At 43.0% G+C, this 24,971-nt stretch overlaps 1 protein-coding gene across 1 annotated transcript; it reads left to right on the top strand.

The window, feature by feature from the left end:
- Positions 1-7,740: 7,740 nt before the first annotated feature.
- HBP1 (HMG-box transcription factor 1) lies at positions 7,741-24,750 on the top strand. Its single transcript, XM_041774083.1, has 9 exons — positions 7,741-7,999; positions 11,013-11,148; positions 11,519-11,630; positions 11,715-11,827; positions 14,018-14,174; positions 14,879-15,023; positions 19,337-19,654; positions 22,339-22,480; positions 23,643-24,750. The coding sequence occupies exons 1-9, from the start codon at positions 7,977-7,979 to the stop codon at positions 23,658-23,660; spliced, it is 1,164 nt and encodes a 387-aa protein (XP_041630017.1). The 5' UTR covers positions 7,741-7,976; the 3' UTR covers positions 23,661-24,750.
- Positions 24,751-24,971: the final 221 nt, after the last annotated feature.

The following is a 24,971-nucleotide window of genomic DNA, read 5'->3' as shown; positions in this document are numbered from 1 at the left end:
GTCCATTCATGGAGATTTAGCTATTTCTGGTCCTCTCCTCTAAGATTTGGTGGATGTTTATTTATGAAAGGTTGCAAAACAAAGACAATAGAGCCTGCCCATGTCCACCCAGTAGAAATTTATAATATTGGGCATGCTATTTCAAAGCACAGCTGTTGGAGAATTTTACTCTTCCCTTTTGAGAATCCCTGGTGTAGTTGCAGAGTTAGCTCCAGTACAAGGCAAGCTATGTCAAATCCTGTAATACCAAAGCAGTATGCAAAAGCATCAATGAACAATAGGGTTAGCTCTACCAGGAGATACTTGAAAGAGGAGCTTGTTTATCAAAATGAATGTCTAATTGGCATAATGCATATGGGGGTGAGTTTTTTAGTATGGACCCTTTTGATATTTTACTGTATCAGAGGTCTTGCTTCCCCCAAGTAGTTTGACAGAGAAAAGTTTGAGAAGAAAAATTTACATTCATACAGGGATTGGAATTTTGTTATCATGTATTTTATTTAATTCCAATAGCCCAGTGAGATTAAGTGCAGGTGCTGAGAGGCCGAGGTTAAGCGGCCTGCCTCCTATTCTGTGGCGAGCAAGGGGGACCTCCTGTCTTTTGACTTAGGTCTAGGCTCCCATTTACTGCGCAGGAGGCTTGCAGAAGCACTGCCTCCATTATCTCAAGAACTGACTTTTGATAGCCTTGAGCAGCGAGAGGTGTACACACATAAAATTCAGATTCAACAGATACTTGGTGTTTTGTTAGTGGGCGATAACTGTTTTGAAATTTTTTTTTTAAGATTCTATTTTTTTATTCATGAAAGACACAGAGAGAGGCAGAGACACAGGCAGAGGGAGAAGCAGGTTCCACGCAGGGAGCCCGACGTGGGACTCGATCCTGGGACTCCAGGATCACGCCCTGGGCCCAAGGCTGAGCCACCCAGGTGTCCCATTTGTTTTGAAATTGAAATGTTTTTTTTCCCAGCTTCCCATAAGGAATATTGTGAGAGGATGTTGGGAGATCACTAGGACAAGGGGCTGAATGATAGAAGTTGCAGGAGGTGATGGAGTACTGTAAATGGTGAGTGGGGACAGTGCAAGACCCACTGATGGGGAGGAGAAAATCTGATTGGAAGAAGGAGAGAAAGCCAAAGAGTTCTGCAGAAGGAAGGAGAGGACAAAACAAATTATGAGTCTGCTTCCACAGATGCCAGAGCGGTTCTGCTCCATGCACTTAAGGATGGCTCTGAGGAGATACGTATGTATAGTGTGACCTCTGAACTTCCTAATCGAGGTAAAATGAGAAAGTGGTCAAGTTTAAGATTGCAGCTGGGCTGACTTTTGCAGATCACACCCTCTCGTGAAGCTTGGGACAACAGATGTTCATGAAGAGTTTGTGTCACTAAGATAGGTTAAATTGTGTTGTGTACACTTAAGATGTTGGAGAATTTTCTATGAGAGGGCTTCAAATATACTACCTAGGGCAGCCTGGGTGGCTCAGCGGTTTAGCGCCGCCTGCAGCCCAGGGTGTGATCCTGGAGATCCCGGATGGAGTCGGGCTCCCTGCAGGGAGCCTGCTTCTCCCTCTGTCTGTGTCTCTCATGAATAAATAAATAAAATCTTTAAAAACAAAACAAAACAAATATACTACCTAAACTGGGAATATTTGCTGGTCAGAGAACTCAGAAGGACTAGTTCCTCTCATGTCTTAGGCATTACTCTATAGGGAATCTGCACTCATACTACCAATTTTCTTTTATGAGAACTCTTGCAAAGGAAGCTGGGAGCAGGTGGCTGACAGACAAAATTGGGAATTTGAATACACTGTTTTTATACATTTTCCCTTAAATATGTGTTATAGGTGTTTCTGCATAATCACGTTTCAGTATGTTTTTTTTATAGGCTCAAAGAAAGTGTTTATAGTTCTGATCACGTCACACCTCTTCAAAAATCGCTAAGGGGTTCCCTGTCGTCTGATAATTGCTACTAATATTACTGGCTGCTCTGCATTGAGGGTTTGCTCTGTGTTAGACACTACTGTAAGCTTTTTACATTTGTCAGCTCACTGAGTGTTTACAACGACCCGTGTAAGTGTTTTTATGATTTCCATTTTACAAACAAGGCAAAAAGATTTTGAATAGATCGTCCAGGACACATAACTAATAAGTAGTAAATCTGATATATAAACTCAGGTAGCCTAATTTCAGAGCCCTTACTCTTGAGTACAAAAAAACAAAGATACCAATTTTCCTAAACTAGGATTGAAGATTCTGACTCAGTCTACCTTTCCAGCCTTCATATCCATGACCACAAGACACACAAGGCCAGCCTACTTTCTGGTAATACTAGATTCTATGTTGTTTTCATTTCATCCATTACTTTGCAAACTCTGCAAGTTTGCTCATGTGAGTTTCTCTCACTGGAAGACTTTTCTTCCTTTTTACCAATTCGTAGCCAACCCCTGCTATGTAGAACTGTCTTTATTTGCTTATATCTTTCCAATAAAATACAGATTCCTTGAGATTCAAGACATATTGTTCATCATTGAGGTCCAACATTGCAGCTAGTATTGTGCTATATACATAATACATAATGTGTATTAAATAAGTGAATATACTTACATGAAAAAGGAATTAATAATTTTTAGCTCACTCGTTTTCACAATGCACCTGGTATTCTTTGGGAAGAAAATAAATAAAAACCAGTGCCCAGGGTTATACCCTAGACCAAACAAATCATTCTCTGGAGGTGGAGCCTAGGCATCATTTTGTTTGAAGCACATAGGATTACATGCTTGAGAATCCCTTATCTAGCTAAAGAGTACTTGATTTTTGCAGCGTGAAAGGTTCAGAATAATGATTTGGCCAGTTATGCTTGAGAAATCAGTTGGTGTTATATACCACATCTTTTGTAGCCACCAGTTTTGTAGGAGATTATTATACTCCAGCAGATTTGCCCTTAACTGTATATAGTAAGACTGTGCTTAATTGATATATAATAAATTGTAGTAAACTGAAAAAGCGTTCATTTCTTGTAAATGCCTTGGACATCTTTTAGATAAACTGTTACTTGCCTGAAATAATGGCATGATCTGTGGTTTTTATTGAGATGTGTTGGATAACGTGTCGTATTTCCCAGGGAAATTACTGAAGCTGAATAAACTAGCTGCCTGGTCTCCTATCATTAACTATTTTCAGTAACTGCTCTATTTAGGACGTTAAGTGCCCAGAGGACGGATAAGGTTGCCCTGTGTCAGCCTAGGGATAAAACATTTTGTGAAGTCATTTTACATTTTTTTTTTCATTTTACATTTTTTTCACTCACTGTGTCTCAGTTCATCCTCACAACCCCTCTAAGAGGAAAGTAGAGCAGCTGTTTTACAGATGAAGATACCGAGTGAGCAGCTTACTCAGGTCAGATAGTGAGTGATCAAGCCAGAATCAAAACTCATGATTTCTTACATCTGACCCAGTGCCCTTTTCACTACTCTGTAGAACATCTTAGATTGAGTAAGACTCTAGAGCAGTGCCTAGGATATGGGTCATTTTTGAGGGGTGCAGGCAGGAAAGCACTTGAAATAGAATGTTAGAAATAAAGTAAGGCAATAGGCAGTTTGGCTGCATGTGTCAGGAACCATAAGATGTTTTAATTGCCATTCACCTACTGATGTGTCGCTAGAAATCTAAAAAAAAAAAAAAAAAAAAAAATCTGATACAAGCAGATATTAAAAAAAAAAACTGTCATTGAGAAGAGTGAAAACCTGGGAACAGCATGTTCAACACTAAGGGATAAGGAAAATTTGGTATATCTTAATGATGTATATTATGGATTTATTTAAAATAGATACATAAGAAAAATTAGTGACCTAGGAAAATGCTTATGAACAAAGAATCAATTATATATAGTGCAAAGTATGAAGGAAAATATATTATCATAGGTGTTTATATAAAAAAGAGATTGGATTGTAAAACAGTACACCAAAGTGTTAGCAATATCTAAATCTAGTTGGTGGGATTAGAAGTCATTATTCCTGGGTGCCCAGGTGGCTCAGGCGGTTTGTCTCACTCTTGATTTTGGCTCTGGTCATAATCTCAGGGTCCTGAGATAAGTTCCCTCTTGGGCTCTGCACTCCGCAGGGAATCTGCTTGAGATTCTTTCCCTCCACCCATGCCCTCCACTTGTGCCCTCTTTCTCTCTCTCTCTAAATTATTTTTTTAAGTCATTATTAAAAAAAAAAAAAAATGCCTCTTTCCCCCTCCACAGTGATTATGTATTACACAGTTAGGAAAACATATTTCATAATAAAAAGATCATGAAAAAGCCTTTGTAGAAAAATATTTGTCAGTGTTGCCAGTATTTGTTGGTGATCATGTCATGGCTTAGAAAGTTCTGGTGTAAATACTGACCAGTTAACATCTTTTCACTGCATTTTTGGTCAGCGCAGGCTGGAGTACTAGACTTAGTGACTTTATTTATTTTTAGTGACTTTAAATTGCAGCACATCTTACTGTCTTATTTTGAGGAAAAACTATGTCATGTTAGATTTCTTGTGTGTATTTCATATTAGCTCATTAGGACTTTTTTTAAAAAATGAGATCTGGAGGGCAGGCCTGGTTGCTCAGCGATTTAGCGCCACCTTCAGCCCAGGGCGTAATCCTGGAGTCCCAGGATCAAGTCCCACGTCGGGCTCCCGGAATGGAGCCTGCTTCTCCCTCTGCCTGTGTCTCTGCCTCTATCTGTCTCTCTGTGTCTCTCATGAATAAGTAAATAAAATCTTAAAAAAATAAAATGAGATCTGGAGTCAAGCCTGAGAAATCAGGGAATCTTCTTGATGCTATTACCTCTGTTAAATAACCAATTTGATCATTGTCCAAAGGCAGAGGGTAAAAGGTATAACCACATTTTACTTTTGTAGCAAAATTTAGTTGGTAGACTTGCTTGAGATTATTTTAGGTATATTAACCCTATGTTATTTTCTTCCTTGTGATAACTTTGTAGCCTTAAAAGGAATAGATTTGCTATTTGTTTAAATTTCCTATGATTATTATTCATCTTTCTAGAAATAATATGTTATTCAGAAGGATAGGTCTCTTTATGATGGCTAGGTACCAAATTTTCACGAAGAAACATAGCATTTTAATTTTTTTGAGAAGGAGAATAATATATGGCCATTTTAAGAAACTCTTCAATGTCTTTTAGAGAATGTTATTTTAAGTGTGTTAAACTTTTTTAACGAGATCAAAATCCAGTTGGTAATAGGAATGAATAGTCTTCAATGAGAAAAAAATGGGAGCCCGGGTCTGCGGTTTACAGGCGACTGAGAGTTCGAGTACGCATTCTGAGTCTCTCTTGGATTTTCTACTTCTGTTTGGAAGAAGGAGAGAAAGCCAAAGAGTTCTGCAGAAGGAAGGAGAGGACAAAACAAATTATGAGTCTGCTTCCACAGATGCCAACGGTTCTGCTCCATGCACTTAAGGATGGCTCTGAGGAGATACGTATGTATAGTGTGACCTCTGAACTTCCTAATCGAGGTAAAATGAGAAAGTGGTCAAGTTTAAGATTGCAGCTGGGGCTGACTTTTGCAGATCACACCCTCTGTGAAGCTTGGGACAACAGATGTTCATGAAGAGTTTGTGTCACTAAGATAGGTTAAATTGTGTTGTGTACACTTAAGATGTTGGAGAATTTTACTCTTCCCTTTTGAGAATCCCTGGTGTAAGTTTTCAGAGTTAGCTCCAGTACAAGGCAAGCTATGTCAAATCCTGTAATACCAAAGCAGTATGCAAAAGCATCAATGAACAATAGGGTTAGCTCTACCAGGAGATACATGAAGAGGAGCTTGTTTATCAAAATGAATGTCTAATTGGCATAATGCATATGGGGGTGAGTTTTTTAGTATGGACCCTTTTGATATTTTACTGTATCAGAGGTCTTGCTTCCCCCAAGTAGTTGACAGAGAAAAGTTTGAGAAGAAAAATTTACATTCATACAGGGATTGGAATTTTGTTATCATGTATTTTATTTAATTCCAATAGCCAGTGAGATTAAGTGCAGGTGCTGAGAGGCCGAGGTTAAGCGGCCTGCCTCCTATTCTGTGGCGAGCAAGGGGGACCTCCTGTCTTTTGACTTAGGTCTAGGCTCCCATTTACTGCGCAGGAGGCTTGCAGAAGCACTGCCTCCATTATCTCAAGAACTGACTTTTGATAGCCTTGAGCAGCGAGAGGTGTACACACATAAAATTCAGATTCAACAGATACTTGGTGTTTTGTTAGTGGGCGATAACTGTTTTGAAATTTTTTTTTTAAGATTCTATTTTTTTATTCATGAAAGACACAGAGAGAGGCAGAGACACAGGCAGAGGAGAAGCAGGGTTGGTCCACTGTCCACCAGGGCACTTTAGTTTCTGGAGGAAATGGGGGCCTAGCAATTAAGGCCCAGGGGTGCCAAAACTCATACCGCTCCTTACTGCTTTAGTTTTAAAGCAGTTATTTTCCAGAGCTGGAGAGACAAACGGACCCTTTACATACAGAAACTTGAAGTGCTGGCTTGAGAAGGTTGTCAGCGGTGAGGGAAGGGGAAGGGCTCCCCCAGTGCGACAGTTACAGGGTGCAGTTAGATGGGGTCGGTACAGTGTTTTTCAGTTGCTTGGTGAGGGAGGCACCTTCTCGTCTGTTTTCTGAATGGATGTCCTGAATCAGTCCTTACAAGTAAGACATTTAATAGGCCGTCCTGAGATATTTGCCCGAACAGGAATTCTGCGTCTGTACCCACATGGTAACAGCTGGCCAGAACTCCCAAGGCTAGAAGGGTTTCCTGACTTACATGCTGAGGGGACCCAGGGGATCTGTGGTTTGTTGTAGGTGTTTTACAAAGTTGTTTTAAAGCTGGCAAGATGATTTTTCTCCCCTCCTGTTTCTTTTTTTAAATATTTTTTTAGAGCTCAGCCTTCCTCCGTGTTCATAGCCATGATGAATGCATGAGCCTTGGAAACAGACCGTTAGGAAAACATAATCAACAGTTACTATTGTAACTGTTCAGAATTTCTCGCTCAAAAGAAATAATGTAGCATAGATTAAGTTGAATAAGTAGCACCTCAGGACACCTGGGTGGCTTAGTGGTTGAGCGTCAACCTTTGTTTCAGGGCGTGATCCCAGTCCGGGAATCGAGTCCCACATCAGGCTCCCTGCCAGGAGCCTGGTTCTCCCTCTGTCCCTCTGCCTCTCTCTGTGTGTCTCTCACGAATAAATAAATAAATACAATCTTTAAAAAACAACAAAAAAAGAATAAGTAGCACCTAAAACTTTATCATATGACCTGTCGGTCTCCTCTTTAAAAATTGTTCTCATTATTGCAGTAATCTTCCATAACAGGGTAACAAAGTGTCAGAGTAAGTACATCTGTGTACACTTGAGATGCCTTTTTCCTCATTAACACGTTAAGCTGAAAATGTCTTGGTGGTATATGGACTAATCCCAGGTGAACTATAAAAACAAAGAGAAAACACAAACTTTGTTTTTCCGGTCTGAGAACAGGTGTGGTAATTACAAGTCATTAGTACATTTACATCCATTCAGTCTATTTCCCATCAGGCTCTGTTGACCCTTGAATATAGAAGGTGTCATTTTTTAGATTGAACTTTGTTTTATTCAAGAAAACATTTCGAATTTGTATTTTTCTTTTCGCAAAATTAATTAGATTTAAGGACTTCACTTCTAGCTGTAATTATAACATTATTCCCTGTATTAGCAATTTCCTTTTTATAATTTTGAGTATGTTTATTTGCAGATGACCTTCCTGAACTTCAGGCTGTTCAAAGTGATCCTACCCAATCTGCCATATATCAGCTAAGTTCAGATGTTTCACATCAAGAATATCCAAGACCATCTTGGAACCAAAATACCTCAGACATATCAGAAAATACTTACGGTGAAAATGAGGTGGATTGGCTAACAGAATTAGCAAATATCGCCACCAGTCCACAAAGTCCGCTTATGCAGTGCTCATTCTACAACAGGTGGGAACACTGCCTATATTTTTATTGCAAACTTCTATCATTACAAGGAGCTGGGTTTTTTTTTTTTTTCCTAGTTTGAAAAGTAATAATGCTATTAACCATTTAATGAGGGGGTTTACTGAAATTAGAATTTAAGTAAAGTCATTAGAATTAAATTTTCTGTTCTGTAATGATTGCAGAGCTTTTTCACCTAATATGATTTCATACTTTTAGAAGTAGATAAAAGTGATCTGAGGACTGCAGAGTCAAAAATATTTGTAAATGTATTAAAGTCATCAAAAAATAAATCCAGACCAAGATTATTATATATTTATGATTATAGAAATGAAAATTATACTTGTCTCAGGAACCATAGGTATAATAAATGTTTTTTTTTTTTTTTTTTTTTTTAATAAACTTAACAGCCTTGTGTTTGGCTTCTTTTGGTCTAGGTTTATTTTCTTCCACAGTGTATGTGACCTTATGTTATTTACCTATTAGTGAAAACTATAATTGCTAATGTTAAAATCTGGAATTTAATAAAAGTGGACTCCCATTGGTAAAAAAAACCACTGTTTCTTATATCCAGACCACAGTTTCCGCAAATGAGTTGTTGTGCTGTGAAAATTGTGGAAGCTTTGAACTAAAATTCCTAGAGACCTAAGTGGATAACTTTTCATTAATTATCCCTAAAATTAGGGATCCCTGGGTGGCGCAGCGGTTTGGCGCCTGCCTTTGGCCCAGGGCGCGATCCTGGAGACCCGGGATCGAATCCCACATTGGGCTCCCGGTGCGTGGAGCCTGCTTCTCCCTCTGCCTGTGTCTCTGCCTCTCTCTCTCTCTCTCTCTGTGACTATCGTAAATGAAAATTAAAAAAAAAAAAAAAAAAATTATCCCTAAAATTAGAAAATTAAGTAAAAAGACCTAGATAAATATGATAGTTTGTAGAGGACACAATTGCCCATATTTCTACTCAGGTGGGTAGACAGACTGTAGTCCATTCAAGATGATAGAGGAATATTTGAATTTTGGTAGTGCTTCTAACTTACTGTAGTTCTTTGCTACAAAATAAACTTTCATATGTGAAGCCCTGGTTTTCTTGCAACCCATGAAATTATGTTTTCCTTCTGTTCAGGATATTGGTCTTGATTAGGGCAAATTCAATTTAGTTAACTGAATCTTTCAGTTTAATTCATGAAAATTTCCCAGAAAGAAAAAGTAGTCAAAAAGCTAAAAATTCGTGTACAATTAAAAAAAGCAGACTCTGATTTTTCAATTGGACTTTCTTTTTCCTAGTTTAGAGATAACACTTATTTTTTTAGCACAAACTTAAGAGAATTAATAATGTAGTTCATGGAAAGTTGAGTAGAGCCTCAGAAAGGTAATTGATATAAATAAAAACATAAGTAAAGGAGTATCTCCCTGAAGATATAAACGTATTCTGCAGCATTTTCTGTGCTCCTCTCCTTACTAGGAGAGTCCAGGAGTCCCGCTCTGCTGTCTCGCCTGTCTGCTGACACTGTCAGGGGCTGCTCATTGCAACTTCTCGTAGCATGTTAAATAGATTTAGTGAGCTCTGGATGTCTGAGGTTGTAACTGTGCAGTACCAAGGGGCTGAGGACAGGTCCAGTTTATATTACCGCTGTGCAGGTAGAGGGACAGAGGAGACCAGTGGTGTTAGTGTTGCAGACATGTTTGGCATGTTAATTTTTACAGAAAATTTAGACCGTATTTGTTTCAGAATGTTATGTTGTTACTTCTCCTTAAGTGGTTCAACAGAAGAATAAATAAACCTGTTTTCTTTAATTAGTCGGGAAGCCAGGGTATACTTGAGGATGTTTTAGCAGTTTAGCCATTCTCTAATACTTCATAAAGGTCTAAATGTTTAATAAAAGGAAGAAATGTGGCAAAGATGAAACATTTAATATTCATATTTTGAAATCCAAAATTGGTTGGAGAGTGTGCTAATAAAATCCTTCAAAACTTTTGAGGGGGTTTTTAAGAAGTGCTCTGAACATGAAAGCATAGTTCAGTAGACCCTTATCAAAAAGTAACTTCTGCAAAGGCATAATGAAAAAGTGTTAATGAAGATAAAATTAAAATTGAGGGGCTAATAAAATTTCTCAAGGAATAAATAAGGGAAGAATTGGAAAATGAGATGCCCCTCCTCCATTAACTACGAGGGTCAGTGCAGACATACGTACACTTTCCTCTCTTGTGGACCAGATCCCTTCCTAGTTGGCATCTCCAAGAACTGTCCTGATGTGAGGCCTCGGGCGGGTTGGTCTCCTAGAGCCTGTGGTCTTCCTCTCTGCTGCTTTCCCAACTTGTGGGCTCAGTGCGTGGTGCTGCTCACCCTGACTGGACATGCTGCTTACTGGTACCCCGCCCAGGAATCTCTGACCTTTTTAAAAGGTGATCTCAGGGAATAACAACCAGCCTTATGAGTATATGCTTTGCAACAAGTTTGTATCAGAGAACAAGAAGTGGTGTCCAGTTATAAGAAGTTGCAAAGAGGCTGCTTTCTGCTATAGTAAGTTTAAGCATTTTAGCCTTAGGTTGTTCATTTTATTGGCCCAGTGACAGGTGGTTAGTAGATAGAGGGTCCACGTTGGTCGCATTCAGCTTAGGGCCCCTGTTCATACTGATTGTGTGAAAGTAGGAGAGAAATAGACAGGGAGCCCTGCAGATGGTCCTTCGTGAATGAGAATATGCATGTTTATATGTATTTACTGATATAAAAATGAGTGAATAAAGGAAAGTATAATTTGGAATTTAAAATACATAAATATGAAAAAAGAATAGTATTTAAAATGTGTGAAGAGGGCTTGGATAAGAAGTTAAGGAATAGTATTAAAAAAAAGTTAAGGAATAGCAGATTGCAAATGAAATCTTGATGTCTTTACTAGTGTTTTTCCATAGGTGTCTTATATGTGATAACACTGGTATTAGGAATATGAAGTTCTTTTCATCAGAAGGAAAGATCTACTTTAAGGACCTCTGCTTTATGGTTAAAACTGCTTCCTTATTTTAGATCATCTCCTGTACACATCATAGCTACTAGCAAAAGTTTACATTCCTATGCACGCCCTCCACCCGTGTCCTCGTCTAAGAGCGAGCCAGCCTTCCCTCAGCACTGGAAGGAGGAAACAGCAGTCGGACACGAAAGGGTGAGTTTGTTCATGAGAGTAAATTGTTATGGAGTTTGCACAACAGTTGAAATATGTTAACTTTCCTTTTCTCAGAAGTACTTTTGAAGCACTTACAGCTGGGAAGTCGTCTCATTGTTCTGCCAGTGGTCTGGATTCGATTTTACTTTACTTACAGCTCTACCAACTGTTGGGAAAGTTTGTTACCAGTGGGAACATGCACTGAACTAAAACTTCTAGAAACTTTAGTTTTCAAAGGAGTATTTTTACCTAAGTTTACAGTGCTTAAAGTTATCTACTTGTGGGGAGAGAGCCTGAGGCCTTGAGATAAAGACAGATATGAACAAAATATGTTACAAAATAAAAAAGTTTCTGCTGTTTTTCTCCATAGGCAAATAGTGAGTCAGAATCTGGCATTTTCTGCATGTCCTCCCTCTCCGATGATGATGATTTGGGCTGGTGCAACTCCTGGCCTTCAACTGCCTGGCACTGTTTTCTGAAAGGTGAAAGAATGCTTGAGTTTTTACAGCCGACTTGTGTAGCATGCTAGGCACGTACCTAATATTTGTTTTTGTTTTCTACTTCAGGCACACGACTGTGCTTTCATAAGGGAAGCAATAAGGAATGGCAAGATGTTGAAGATTTTGCTAGAACCGAAGGCTGTGATAATGAGGAAGATCTCCAAGTGGGCACTCACAAGGTTAATTTAAAATTCAGAAAACTGTTCCAAATCTTTCAGAAGGAAACCTAGGCTTATTATGAATCAGTAGGAGTAGTCTCCATTTACTTTGATATTTACGCGACATCTTACATTTTAGGTAGAGGTTTTGTGACTGCGTTCCGGCTTAGCCAGACGGAGAGCGGCAGGGACTTCGGGTTTACCTTTGCAATTAGCTTTCTCATGAGGGAAAGAGATTTATTTCTCAGTTCTTTTTGTATGTTTTAGGTTAGGGGAAACTAAACTGGCATTTGAAATAAAATGAACAAAGGAACCAAGGGTTTATCTTAGGTAATTTGCAAAGTGGTCAGTTCCCAAATGGATAATTGAGAGTTGATTATATTGTTTATTTTTGAAGTGACACGATAAAATACTGGCATTTTCAAAATCGATAAGCAAAAGCACTAGTAGGAAGCAGTAGGATAAATGTCGGTTGATATCTTTAAAATCTTAATCTTTGAAATCTTTAATTTCTCCGTCTCCGTCTCCGCTGTAGGCGGAGAAGTTGGGCATGTGAAGTGTGCCTATTTAAAATTCCTGTTTGGATCCTGCTGTTACTTACTGTTGAATCTAGAGAAAAATAGTCCTGATTCGACTGCCTTCGGTTTCCCCTTCTTGCTGTTACTCTCTCCTAGGCTGACTTCCGCCTCCTCTGCTCTACTCAAATTGTCTCAAAGGTCACTAGCTTAATTCTGATTTCTAGAGAGACTTCTTGCTCTGTTTGCCATCCTTGCAACATTTGACACCGTGTGTTGTCTTCTCTTGATTTGTGCAGCATGGCAGGGCTCCGGGTCTTGGCTGTCTCTGTTCCTGGGGCCGGTGCCTTGTCTGCCCATGGCGCTGAGTGTGAGAGAAGGTTCTGCCCCTTGGCGGTGTCTGCGGAGACGCTCGGCAGGGCTCCTCGGTGGGCCTGTGGAAGGTGTTCTGGTCTCGGAGGCGGGAGACCCGGGCTGTTCTGGTTCTCTCTGTGTAACTATGTCAGGTGGATTGTCGACCCCACTCTTCCTGCTAGTTGGCTTCTTGATCTGTAGAATGAGATTGGATTTGTTTGGAGGTCTTGCAGCTGTAAGAGTGAGAAGATTCTGTAACTTCATTTACACACACACGGCTGTAGGCCTCGCCTGCACGTTGGACATTTGCTCACGAAGATCAGTTCTTTATACTCAGCTGTAGTATAACCCCGACTGGACTCCCCTTCTCCTTCCCCTGCCTGGCCTCCTTTCTCTCCCTTCTCCTAAACACGTTAGCCTTCTTGACTGGCAGAGTAAGAACCAAGCAGTTGACCATTCCCCTCCTCCCTTCAAATCTTGTGGATCGGTTCTATTTCCCTAAAGACGCATTGCCGTCATGCTTGTCTCCTTCATGCCTTCTTCACGCGCTTGTGTAAGAAGGGCTGTGTACCGAAGCTAACTGGTGGCGTGCTGGTCTTTGTTTTTCTGTGAATTGAAGGGGGGACCCCGTGGGGGTGATGTGTGTTCAGAACCCAGCACCTGGCGTGTGCCAACTGCTTAGTAAGTATTGTTGGGTTAAAATTCCCCCAGTTCTGCGGCCGCGGCACCTGTCAGCGTCAGACTCGGGGGTTTCTCTTGTCGTGTCTGCAAAGACATGAATACCGGAGGCACCTTTTATTGTGCAGACTTTATCATCTTCTTAAAATTGACAGTTGTTGGTGAAAATACTTGCATCGCCCTGCGGTGCCGTCAGAGGAAAGTTTGAGCGCTCCCTCCGTTGCCAAGGCTCCTCTCCTTACGGACCGGCCCCTGCTTGGCAGGCTTCTCTGCCTCCGCTCTCAACTGTCCTGTATGTTTTAGCTGGTTTCCACTGTTCCTGGTACTGAGGCCTGTTCTTCTGCCTTCTGGGTTTCCTCCCTTTAAATCCCAGTCCCGCTGGGAACTGAAAGTCCTTCCTAGTGTCTTATTAGAGGCTATAGCTCCCTTCACTCGAGTCCATTAGTGTCATTTGTCGTTCCCTTGAAGAGCTCGTTCCAGTCTGCTTCCCACTGCGGTGACGCTGGGTGTGCCTTTCTGCAGCACCGGGTGGAGGGTCCGGACTTTACAGACAGGGCCCCCGTCTTGTCTGTTTTTACCTTTCCCAGTCTGACGTGTGATAGGAACTTCACTGTGTGTTGAATTAAACATTGCCTGTTTGTTCACTCTCTGCATGTATTTTCAGGGCTATGGTTCTGATGGTCTAAAGTTGTTATCACATGAAGAAAGTGTATCATTTGGCGAGTCTGTACTGAAGTTGACTTTTGATCCTGGTACAGTGGAAGATGGCTTACTTACTGTAGAGTGTAAGCTGGACCACCCTTTCTATGTTAAAAATAAAGGTAGGGCTTCAATTTGAATTTATAGTAACTTTTTAAAGAAAGCTTCTTAAATCTGTAACTGTCTTATGGCATAATTCTTTGATGATTAAGAAAAAAAACTTGAAGGTCAAACTTCTTTCCAGCTAGAGAGAACTACCATACGACGTGCCATATCATAAGACCTAATGATGCGTACGTGTCTTAGCAGGAGTCAGGTGGGGCTCTACTTCCGTGGGTAGGAGCTCTTAGAGTTGGGTAGCACACTATATAAGCAGCTCTCTGTTATCTTGGTATAGTTTGGGGAATGGAGTATTCTGGTAATTGCATTTTGGTTTATGATCACCAAATATGCTATATACCTGAATCACTTTTCCAGAATCTATTATAACAACTCTGTGTTAAAAATAGTAATTCAGAGGCTCTGCTCATGGTCTCAGTCATCATCTACCACTATCTTGTGAATCGCTGGAAGTGCGGATCGATAGAATCTGTATATTAATCAAATGCTGAATTAAACTAGTTTTGGAGAGCTTTTGCTTGCTTGAAGAAAACACTTGGCCTTGCTTTGTGGCAAAGATAAGGACATGATAAAAATCTGCTGGGACTTAACTAATAACTTTTTGTTTTTAAGGTTCAGAAGTGATAGGTCTCTCATAGAATAAATAATTAGGGTTCCTTCTATCCATCCCCATCCTTTATGTAACTGCTGTTTGATTTAATTTTAGGTTGGTCATCGTTTTATCCAAGCTTGACTGTGGTACAGCATGGCATTCCATGTTGTGAGATTCATATTGGTGATGTATGTCTACCTCCTGGACACCCCGATGCCATTAATTTTGATGATTCAGGTGTTTTTGATACATTTAAAAGGTAATATTGGGTTCTTTTTTTTCCTGTTATGTTTACCTTTGATTGCTAAGTCAATATTCAGGAGGGTAAACCTACAAGATTTGAGAATTATTAAAGGACTACTTAGAGGAAGTATATAGACAATTAAAAAATACTAGGTAATTAAAGTAAAATAATAGTTCAAGGGGAGCTTTATACAGAGTAGTCATATAGGAAAACTGTGAGTTCTTAAAATATTTGGTTATTAGGTGAGGGAAAATGCTGCATGTTATGTGACCAAGAACTAAACAGATCAGCTTTGGTAGTTTTATAAATAATAAATTGCAGTATCTGGCCAGCGGTTTTCACCAGGCCACTTAATAGTGGCCTCTTAATAGTGGTTTTCTGTTGTTAACTGTTCACCCTTTTCTTTCCTTAACGGTGTCTTTAATACTCATTTCAACCAAGGGCATCAGTTGCGTGAATTAACAAATAGTAAAAATAGCAAAAACTTGACATTTGGAAAACCTTAAAGAGGGAAGTGATTTTTCCTGAGTTCACCTTGCTAGCAAGTGGTAGAACCAAGCAAGTACCCACGTGTCCTGACACTCGAGGCTGATCTGATCAGCTCTCTGGCTGTCGCAACTTTTCTGGTGTTAGCACCGAAAGGCCCGCGTCTCGGGAAGCTCTGCAGGCCTGGCAGACTGGGGCCGTTGGTTACCTATGCCCAGAAATTACCCAGAGAAAGTCCGTCTGTAGGTATCTGGGATTTTAAGACTCTTTCTTTAAGATAATTGTCACATAATAAAATATAACGTTAATATACTTTTATTTCAAAAGGATATGTGAGGCTATTCTTTTTACAAAGCAACTTCACTTAGCACAGGCCCTGGCACAGGTTATATGCTCAATAAACATCTGCAGATTAAAGTCTAAATGCTATTTGATTATATCCCTCATGAACACTGTTCTTTTAAAAATTATAGAGAAATGAGACAGTTTGAAGGTCCGAACCTCTAAACATTCTTAGGGTGTATAGGTCAGTGATCCTCTCACATTTTGGTGAGCATATTCTAGAGATAGAAGAACTTGGGAAGATGATTTGGCTTTATCCTACATCACTGAATGTCAGTAATAGTTGCACCTAGAGAAGTATGTGTACCCTAGAGAAGTAGATCCTGACAGACACGCACCAGGAGACGTGTAAATACGGTCATGGCTGTGTTGCTCAGCATAGTGGGAACACGGGAACGGCACAGTCTTCATCCGCTGCAGTGAACACACAAATTGTGATAGAATCATACAGTGGGATTCTTTTTATAAGCGGAAGATGAATGAGCCATAGTCATATGTTGTAAAACATGGATCAATTATCAAAGTAATGTTAAGTAAGATTAGTCTCAGAAATATAAAGTATCATTCCTTTTTTTTTTTCTGGGATCAGATGTTCTTCAGAGATATACCTAATAAAATGATAAATCTAGGAACATAATTTTTACGTAGTATACAGAAGACACATTACGCAGTTACGCAGGGGATCCCCGGGACCACCCCAGGTTCAGCGGTATTGGGATGACCCACAGGATCTGGCACGTAGTCACACTTAGGCCTAAGGCTTCTTACAGTGAAAGGATACGGGGCAAGATCGCACGGAGTGAAGGGCGCGCGGGGCGAAGTCTGGAGGAGGCACACAGCGCGCTCGGCGGCCCGGCAGGGATGACAGGGCATCTGCCAGGGGAGCTGCTGGACGCCCGGCACCAGGCTTTTCCTGGGAGCTTGGCGGTAGGCTGTTGGCCTTGCACGTACCCAAATCCCACGCTGGGCTTCTCCCGCAGGGGAAAGCCGGTGTGCGGGGTACCCGCGTTAGCACAGCGCGGGCGCCGAGCGCCGCCCTTCCCTGTTGTGGAAGTGACGGGGATCCTCCTTGGAGCCTGGCCCGGGTGCTGGCGGCCGCCTGCTGAGGGCGCAGGCTGCCCCCCGCGGACGGACGTGCTGCCGCCCTCGCGCTGCTCTCCGCCTTGTGTCCCTGAGGGCCTTACTGTGTGGAAGTAGGGGTGGCAGAGCCCTGCGGGGCGGATGTGGCGCCGACGGGGCGGGCGGGAGCCTGGGGCCGCCTGCCCTGCTCCTGCTCCTCCGCGGCGGCTCCCCGGGCCGGCCCCACCGGCCCCACCGGCCCCGCACTCCCGGCGGCCCTGGACGTTGCTCTCGTTTTCTGGCGGAGACACGGGGGAGCCGGCAGCAGCCGCCCTCCCGCTCCTCAGAGCCGGCAAAGGGCCGCCCGCCGAGAGGCCCTGGGAAGGTGATGGCGCCGGCGGCAGGCGGCAGGCGGCCCTCGTGGGTGGGTCCACGGCCTCGGGCTCACTGCCCGTGGGGGGGGCGGGCGTGGGACCGCAGCCGCCGCCAGCCAGAGCCGGAGCAGACCCGGCCGCGGCGTGAGGGTCCCGCCCTTGGCTGCGGCCCCTGAGGCTCCGCCCTTCGCGCCTCACCCCGCCAGGCCGTGCCCCGGGTGCGGGTGCGGTGCGGGTGCGGGGCGGGCTCGGCGCCCTGGGGCCCTCGCAGCACCTCGTCCTCCGGAGCTGACCTCTTTACCTTCTCAGTTAGTCGTCGGGTATCCGAGCGCCTGACGCGGTGCCGGGGGGCGGGGGGGCCCAGGTGCCGGGGTGGGCCCGAAGCCTTGGAGGACGGGGCCGTCACGGGGCTCTTCGGCGCCAGCGCCCCAGGGAGACCCGGTGGGCGTCGTGGCGTCCGCTGCGGGGCTGCCCCGCGGGGTGCGGGGGGGGGGCGGCGCTCGCGCGGACGTTGCCGGTGCTTGGACCGTCCGTGCCGTCGTCCAATGCTGCCGTCGGGCCAAGTGCCTCGGGTGCAGGAGGTCGCGTCCGTGGCGCTGCACGGCGGTGCCAGGTTCCCGTGCCTCGCTGGCCGCTCCTTGCCGGAACCCGTATTTCCCGCTGTAATCAGATGCTTCCTTTGGTGGAGATTAATGATCCTGTGCCCGGCCCATTTGTAATGCAGGTTCCGTTTTGCTGTTTTCCTAAATCACACACGGGAGGGGCTCGAGGAGAGCAGAAACTGCTGGACGCAGGCCCGACGTCGCGCCAAGCGGCCGAGCCTTGACCGGGCGACCTTGGAGCCCCATTTACATTCGTCCCACGTGGTAGCTGCAAGAGCCAGGCATTGTGTGCTTGGTGGGCCGTGGGGTCCCTTCATCGTGTGCAGCGCGTGGCCGGCCGGCCCTGCGTCCGGCTGCTGTGTCGCCTGCTGCTCCACCTTCAGGCACGTCCCTACTGTCCTGTAGCTGACGTCAACCTGTTGGGACGTATTAGCAGAGTTTCCCTTTCAGGGAGAGAGTAGGGGCTGATTTAGAATAAAAGGTTTTCTGTTAAGATGAAACGTGTAAGCAGTAGGCGTTAACACATTTGGAACAAAAGAAATCTTCGGACAGGTATAATCTTCAGGTTGTCGGCTCCATTAGCTCTACTTTTCAGGTAGTATTTTCAGTTAATTTGGTTATTGCTCGTTCACCCTGAGGTCAGCCAGGGTCAAGGTGTTGGTGAGGAGACCCAGGGCCCTGGGGACGCCCAGACCCAGGGCCTTGGGTGAATGGTACTTGTTCCTTTCTTGGCCTGTTTCCTTATATAGAGAAGGTAAGGGTACTCCCTGGGCAAGCTTGTTGGGAAAATCAACGAGAGAATGTGGACGTGGCTTGTTTCCATGCCGATGGTAAGCTGAGTATACTCCCCAGAACTGGCCTCCACTGATAGGTGTGAGCTTTTGCTTTTAAGGTACCAAGTTGTGTTCTAACGGTTGGCCTCTAGGGGTGGTGGACCTATAAATGACCGCTTTGACCTAAACAAAGACTTTTAAGTTCTTTAGCTGCATTCAACAGTTTTGACTTTTCCTTCCCAACACTTTGAGTAGTCCTTAGTCCTGGTATGTGCCTGCCACTCCGTTTTAATTCTCTAGCTTTATCTAGGCTTCAGTAGGCCAAGAAATCCGATTATCAAATTTGTTAAGAAAGTGAATCTAAAGTAGTAATTAAGTGGGTTGTGTGGGATCTGGAGGAGGTACTTGCTATGAATAAAGTGCGTGGATTTTAACATTCTTAGGGGGGGCTTGAAGTTTTCTTTTTAACTTTGTATTCTCTGCAGATTTAAAAAAAAATAAGTTTAGTCAATGCATATATAAGCTTTCATCTTAGAAGCAACTATTGGTGATGAAGTTGTTAAAAGTAGGGTTGGTTAACATTACATGTGCTCAAGTTTCCAATCAGATGTTTTAAGGTTTTTTTTCTTATCCTGTTTTTTACAAATTAATTAAATTGAATTAAAACCATGTTAATAAATTTTTTTTTTTAGCTATGACTTCACACCTATGGATTCTTCTGCAGTCTATGTGTTAAGTAGTATGGCTCGTCAGCGTCGTGCGTCTTTGTCTTGTGGAGGGCCCGGAGGTCAAGACTTTGCAAGATCTGGACTCAGTAAAAGCTGTGGCTCGCCAGGATCCTCACAGCTCTCTTCCAATTCCTTGTATGCTAAAGCTGTCAAAAACCACAGCTCAGGGACTGTGAGTGCCACCTCTCCTAACAAGTGCAAAAGACCAATGAATGCCTTCATGCTTTTTGCCAAAAAATACAGAGTTGAATATACTCAGATGTATCCAGGGAAAGATAACAGGTAAAAGTGGTATTTCTGATTCTAACAAATAACTCTTCAGTGCAGTTTCACAGCAACTGGGATAGTGAAGTAAACTCGCCCTCCAGTAGCTTTTGATTATTATTAAAGATTTTATTCGTTTATTTGAATGAAAGAGAGAAAGAGAGAGAGAGCACAAGCAGAGGGAAACGCAGACCCTCCCGCTGAGCAGGGAGCCCAGTGCGGGGCTGGATCCCAGCACCCTGAGATCATGACCTGAGCCCAAGGAAGAGGCTTAATCGACTGAGCCTCCCAGGTGCCCCCCTCCAGTACCTTTTATTATTGAATTCTTGTTTTCTTAGGTTGACTTTAAAAGGTTAAGTGGGGGGAATCCCGGGTGGCTCAGTGGCTTAGTGCCTGTCTTCTGCCCAGGGCACGCTCTTGCAGTCCTGGGATCGAGTCCCGCATCGGGCTCCCTGCTCTGCTCTGCCTGTGTCTCTGCCTCTCTTGCTCTGTATCTCTCATGAATAAATAAATAAAGTCTTTCAAAAAAATAAATAAATAAAAGGTTAAGTGGAATTTTTTTTTAGGGTCATGAGTAAGTATTTTATAATACCTAGAGAGAATCTGGTTACCTAAGGATCTGCCTTCTAAAATAATATTAAATGTTTGTTTACCTGTTGGAAGACTGGGTTTTTTTTTAAGATTTTATTCATGAAACTGAGGTAGAAACACAGGCAGAGGGAGAGGCAGGCTCCCTGCGGGGGGCCGGATGTGGGACTCAGTCCTGGGGCTCCGGGATCACACCCTGAACCAAAGGCAGACGCTCAACCACTGAGCCGCCCGGGGGCCCCCGAAGACACAGTTCTAACAACTAACTGTTGCATCTTTATAGAAAAGTTTGTGTCAGATCCCAAGGATGTCCTTACATCTGTGTCATACTATGGAATGTGCAGGCAGAGGCAATTTGTAGAGTTTCGACAAATGTGGAAATTATTATAAACTGCCAAAGGCTAAACTTAGAGGTGTCCTCAGTTAGAACCCAGGGATAAAACTGACTCTAGTCCTTTCTACTGTTTGCTTATCCTCTCAGCGAGCATCCGCTGCTCACTCCCTATCAGACCAGCCTAATTCTCTATGTACTAAAATTACATCTTCCAGTTTTCCTGGTTCCCTGAAAATCAAAAGTACTGTTTTCCTTGACATCATGAGAAAAGCCAAATGATTACCCACATAAAATAATTGAGTTTTGAACTCCAGTTTGAATGTCTCAGGAGCTTAACTTATAGATGGAGAGGGAATGGACATAGTTTCAGGTCAGCTAATGATTTGATGTTTGTAGATACTGTGAAACTCTCCCCACAGGAAGCCTAGTTCTCATCCATCACTACACAAGTATAAATTTTTCTTTTAATGAGAACTTTTAACAGCTACTCTTTGCAACTTTCACATGCACGACACAGCGGTATGAACTGTAGTCCCGTACAGCACCCTACAGCCCCAAAGCTTATTTTATAATTGGCAGTTTGTACCTTCTGACCCCCTTCACCCATCTCGTCCACCCCACCCCACCCCACCCCACCCCACCCCCAGCCTCTGGCAACTGCCAGTCTGGTGTTGTGAGCTAAATTTTTAAGTACTTACATTTTAAAAAGAGAAACTTCTCAAACCAAATGCACCTCTGATTTGGGAATTGATCCCTACTAAATGTTTACCAATTTGGTGAATGTGTCAACTGTTAGGTGGTACCTTTAACTCAGAAGCTGTAAAAATTAGTTTCCATTTTAATAAAAGAAGATGCAGTACAGCATTTAATTGCATCAACATACTGGAAAAACATATATACATATGTACATATTTACTACACACGGAATTTCCTGTTACGCAGTAGAGCTGTGCTTCCCTCTTGAGGCTCAGATGCTCAGCTCTCGCTTGCACGTCAGGCACTGCCCTCACTCGCGTACACCTTGCGCAGCGTCTCTGACCTTTTATGTCAGTGGCGTTCATGGTCAAAAGCTCCTCACAGAAGGGAAATGCTTTCTGCCTGCATGTTCTGGATGAGACTGTATGGTTTTGAAATAGCTTCAGATTTCTGTCATGATGTGTTTTATCCAGTGAGGCTTCTTTCCCTTTGAGTTTATCCGGTCTCCCCAAGTACAGAAAGCACCTCGGCTTTGTCTCTGGAGGGGAAGGGTACGGTGCACATAACATAGTTAATGCCGCCACAGTTTCACTGTGGTTGCGTGAATGGATGAGGCTTTAATCCTAAGTATTTGATGGGTTGCGGGCACAAAGAGAAAGCAAGAGTAGCTCCTCGTACCTTATGCTGCTGATACTGAACGCTGTCTGCCTTGCTGTCTCAGCATCTTGGAAACTGATGTGCCAGGAGAGAGCCAGTGGTAACTTAAACCGTTTCTCTGAAATACTTTTTCCTTTAAGCTCTGTAGGACATTGAATTCTTGGCCATTTTGGATGTCCTTGGACAACTGGAAGTACTGGCACTATTCCAGGAGGCCTTAACTGCCAAAATTATGATGAAAGGGCCCATGGGACTTGAGATTTTACTGGAAATGACTACTATAGCCTTGACCTTTTCCCTCTCTCTGTTGGACAAGATTCTGGTCTTTTTTTCTTTTGACTTTCCATCTCTTCCCGAGGTAGCAGCACTGGACATGCATCTAAGAGAAGCTCTGGCCTTCAGTGTGGTGTCCGTGTTTATTTTACAGAGCCATAAGCGTGATCCTCGGTGACAGGTGGAAGAAAATGAAGAACGAAGAGAGAAGGATGTATACGTTAGAAGCTAAGGCTTTGGCTGAAGAACAGAAACGCCTAAATCCTGACTGTTGGAAAAGGAAAAGAACCAATTCAGTAGGTTTCAACAACTAATTGCTCAAAAAGACCCTGACTTCTCTGCATAACTGTACTGGCACGTGCAGCAATGATTATTAACCTTTAAAAGGTGGTAGCGAGGCTCTTGCTCAGCCTTTTTATATTTCATAACATACAATGTTTTTACACCATCCTATGAAGCAGGCTGCCTTTTTTCTTTCTTTCTTTCTTTTTTAAGCATGAAGTGCTCTTTACTCTTAGCATGGAAAGTGGAAATGTCTAGTATGCTTAAGAAGGTTTATCCAGAAATGCTGAGGTGGAAAAATAATTTTGGAATGGTATTATTTTTAGTTGGGTTGGAAGATCAGTGTAAAAAACTCAGCAGCACAGTACAAAACCTTTCTAGTCTTGGGGTAGCCCAGCCCAGCAGCCTTTTCGTCCCGTAACTGGGCAGGGCCCAAGGAAGATGGGACACCTTAAGCTTTGTGGGGCCTTTGGACACTGGCACAGAATTCCTAGATTAAAACCTCAGGAAGGAGAGAAATAGGCCCAGGAAGAGACTCATAATGAATTTACACCATGATAACGCAGCCTTGGATGGACTTGATTCTTAGAACGTTTCTGTTACTAGGCTAGCGACTTTTAAGTTGTATTTTTAGATTAATTACGAGGGAAACTTCACGATAGAAGAGAGTGAGCTCAGTTTGGAACACCATTTAAAAACTAAGAGGAAGACATCCGTCCTTTGCAGGGGGAGGGCTGGCCAAGGATGCCTTCCGCTCATCATTCTGTATACATTTATGCGTGTTATCTTTTTAGAGTAACACGCAGCTCACACTTGCTTATATTTATTAAGAATTTTCTTTTAAAGAAGTAGATGGTAGGCAGACTCCCATAGAAGAGGGGGCTCTGCTGGTTTTCCAAAGTTCTGTATTACCTTAGACTTGTGCGTGGTGAGACTTGGCCTGGATCCCCTTGCTTTTCTGCTCCTGCTAATCCATCTCTTCTGACCATTTTCATATGTTTTCTGGATGTTTGAGCCGGCAGGTGTTAGCACACTTTTAAAAATCATCCCATTGGAGAAAGTGATCTTTTTTAAGTAGTAAGTTCATAAACATTCTGTTAACCATCTTTGCTTTCATTTGTCAAATTACTGTGGATTGATTTGTAAACATTCGCTGTTTTAATTCTGTCTCCACAGGGCTCACAGCAGCATTAAGCCAGGATGCTTATGTTCTTAAGTCTATAGTTGCATAAACACTGACTGTTGACGGAGGGACGTAAGAAGATCGAGGTGTCACCATTTGTCCTGAATTCGTGTGACCATAAGATACTGATAGCATTGAGTCTTGAAATGATTTAATAATATGAGTGAGGATTTGCTTTCTCCATTAGAGCATTAAGTAAGCTAAAACTATCAACATTGTAAACCAAATTGCCTTATTTTTCTTCCAAACTTCATATATGTCTATCAGGTAATATAGGCTTGAAAATTGATATCCTGTGGTGCTAAAGTACAGTAGAAAGAGAGGAGAGTGTATACATGTTTTATTTTAAATTGTACAAAAGGGGAATTTAAAAATATGTAACTGCTGTCTATACATTGGCTCCTTACTGCTTATTAATCTGTATTGTACACATAGTGGAATGAAACAGCTGGGAGCTGGCCTTTCCCTGAGCGACCACCGCATGGCCCAGCATCTGTGCCAAACACGGGAGCTCCTAGTGGGGCCGGTGCCACGAGGCTCCTGGAGCACGCGGCAGGTGGATGGCGGCGGTGCCCTGAGGAGGGCCGCCTGCTGCGGGCCCCTCCCCGGGCACGCCCCCCAGCCCCCGGGCCCGCGAGGCAGGCCCATCCATTGCTTCCAGCGAGGCCCGGCGCGGGCCCAGGTCGAGGTAGTTAATAGCATTGGGATATAGTCACTGTAATGGTGCTATTAACAGTTGACACCATTGTATTTTTTAACTTTGTGTTCTGTATCTCCTCAGCCACATATCTTAAATATCTTGTTTGTCATCATATGTTTATGGTGGGGGCAGACTTTGCACTTACTGCGGTGCAACACGCGCACTTTACTTTTCCTCCAGCTGTCTGAGGTGAGAGCACGTTGCCAACACGCGGCAAGACAGCTGCTTCTGCTCTGAGCTACAATCATGGCTTTTCATGTTACTTACCAAGTGGTGTTTCTGGGTAGGAATCACAGCTGTAAAACTGATCTCAGTTCCTTACACCTCTTCATGATGCTGCCCCTGAATTTTGCACACTCTATTCTTGTATATTATTTCAAATAAAATGAAAGAAAATTGTTTATCTCTGACTTCTGCTGACTGAACTTGACTGAATTTTAGGTCTAAACAGGTGCAGGGCATGGAAAATATATTAAGAAGTGGCTGATGGGGTTTTTAAACATTAAAAACAAACAAAATGTTGGGCAGCTCCCATGGCTCAGCGGTTTAGCGCCGCCTTCAGCCCAGGGTGTGATCCTGGAGACCCAGGATCGGGTCCCATGTTGGGCTCCCTGCATGGAGC

This window comes from Vulpes lagopus, chromosome 11 (assembly GCF_018345385.1).
Source record: "Vulpes lagopus strain Blue_001 chromosome 11, ASM1834538v1, whole genome shotgun sequence".
Taxonomy (NCBI): Eukaryota; Metazoa; Chordata; class Mammalia; order Carnivora; family Canidae; genus Vulpes; species Vulpes lagopus.
This window is presented reverse-complemented; position numbering and strand designations above follow the sequence as displayed.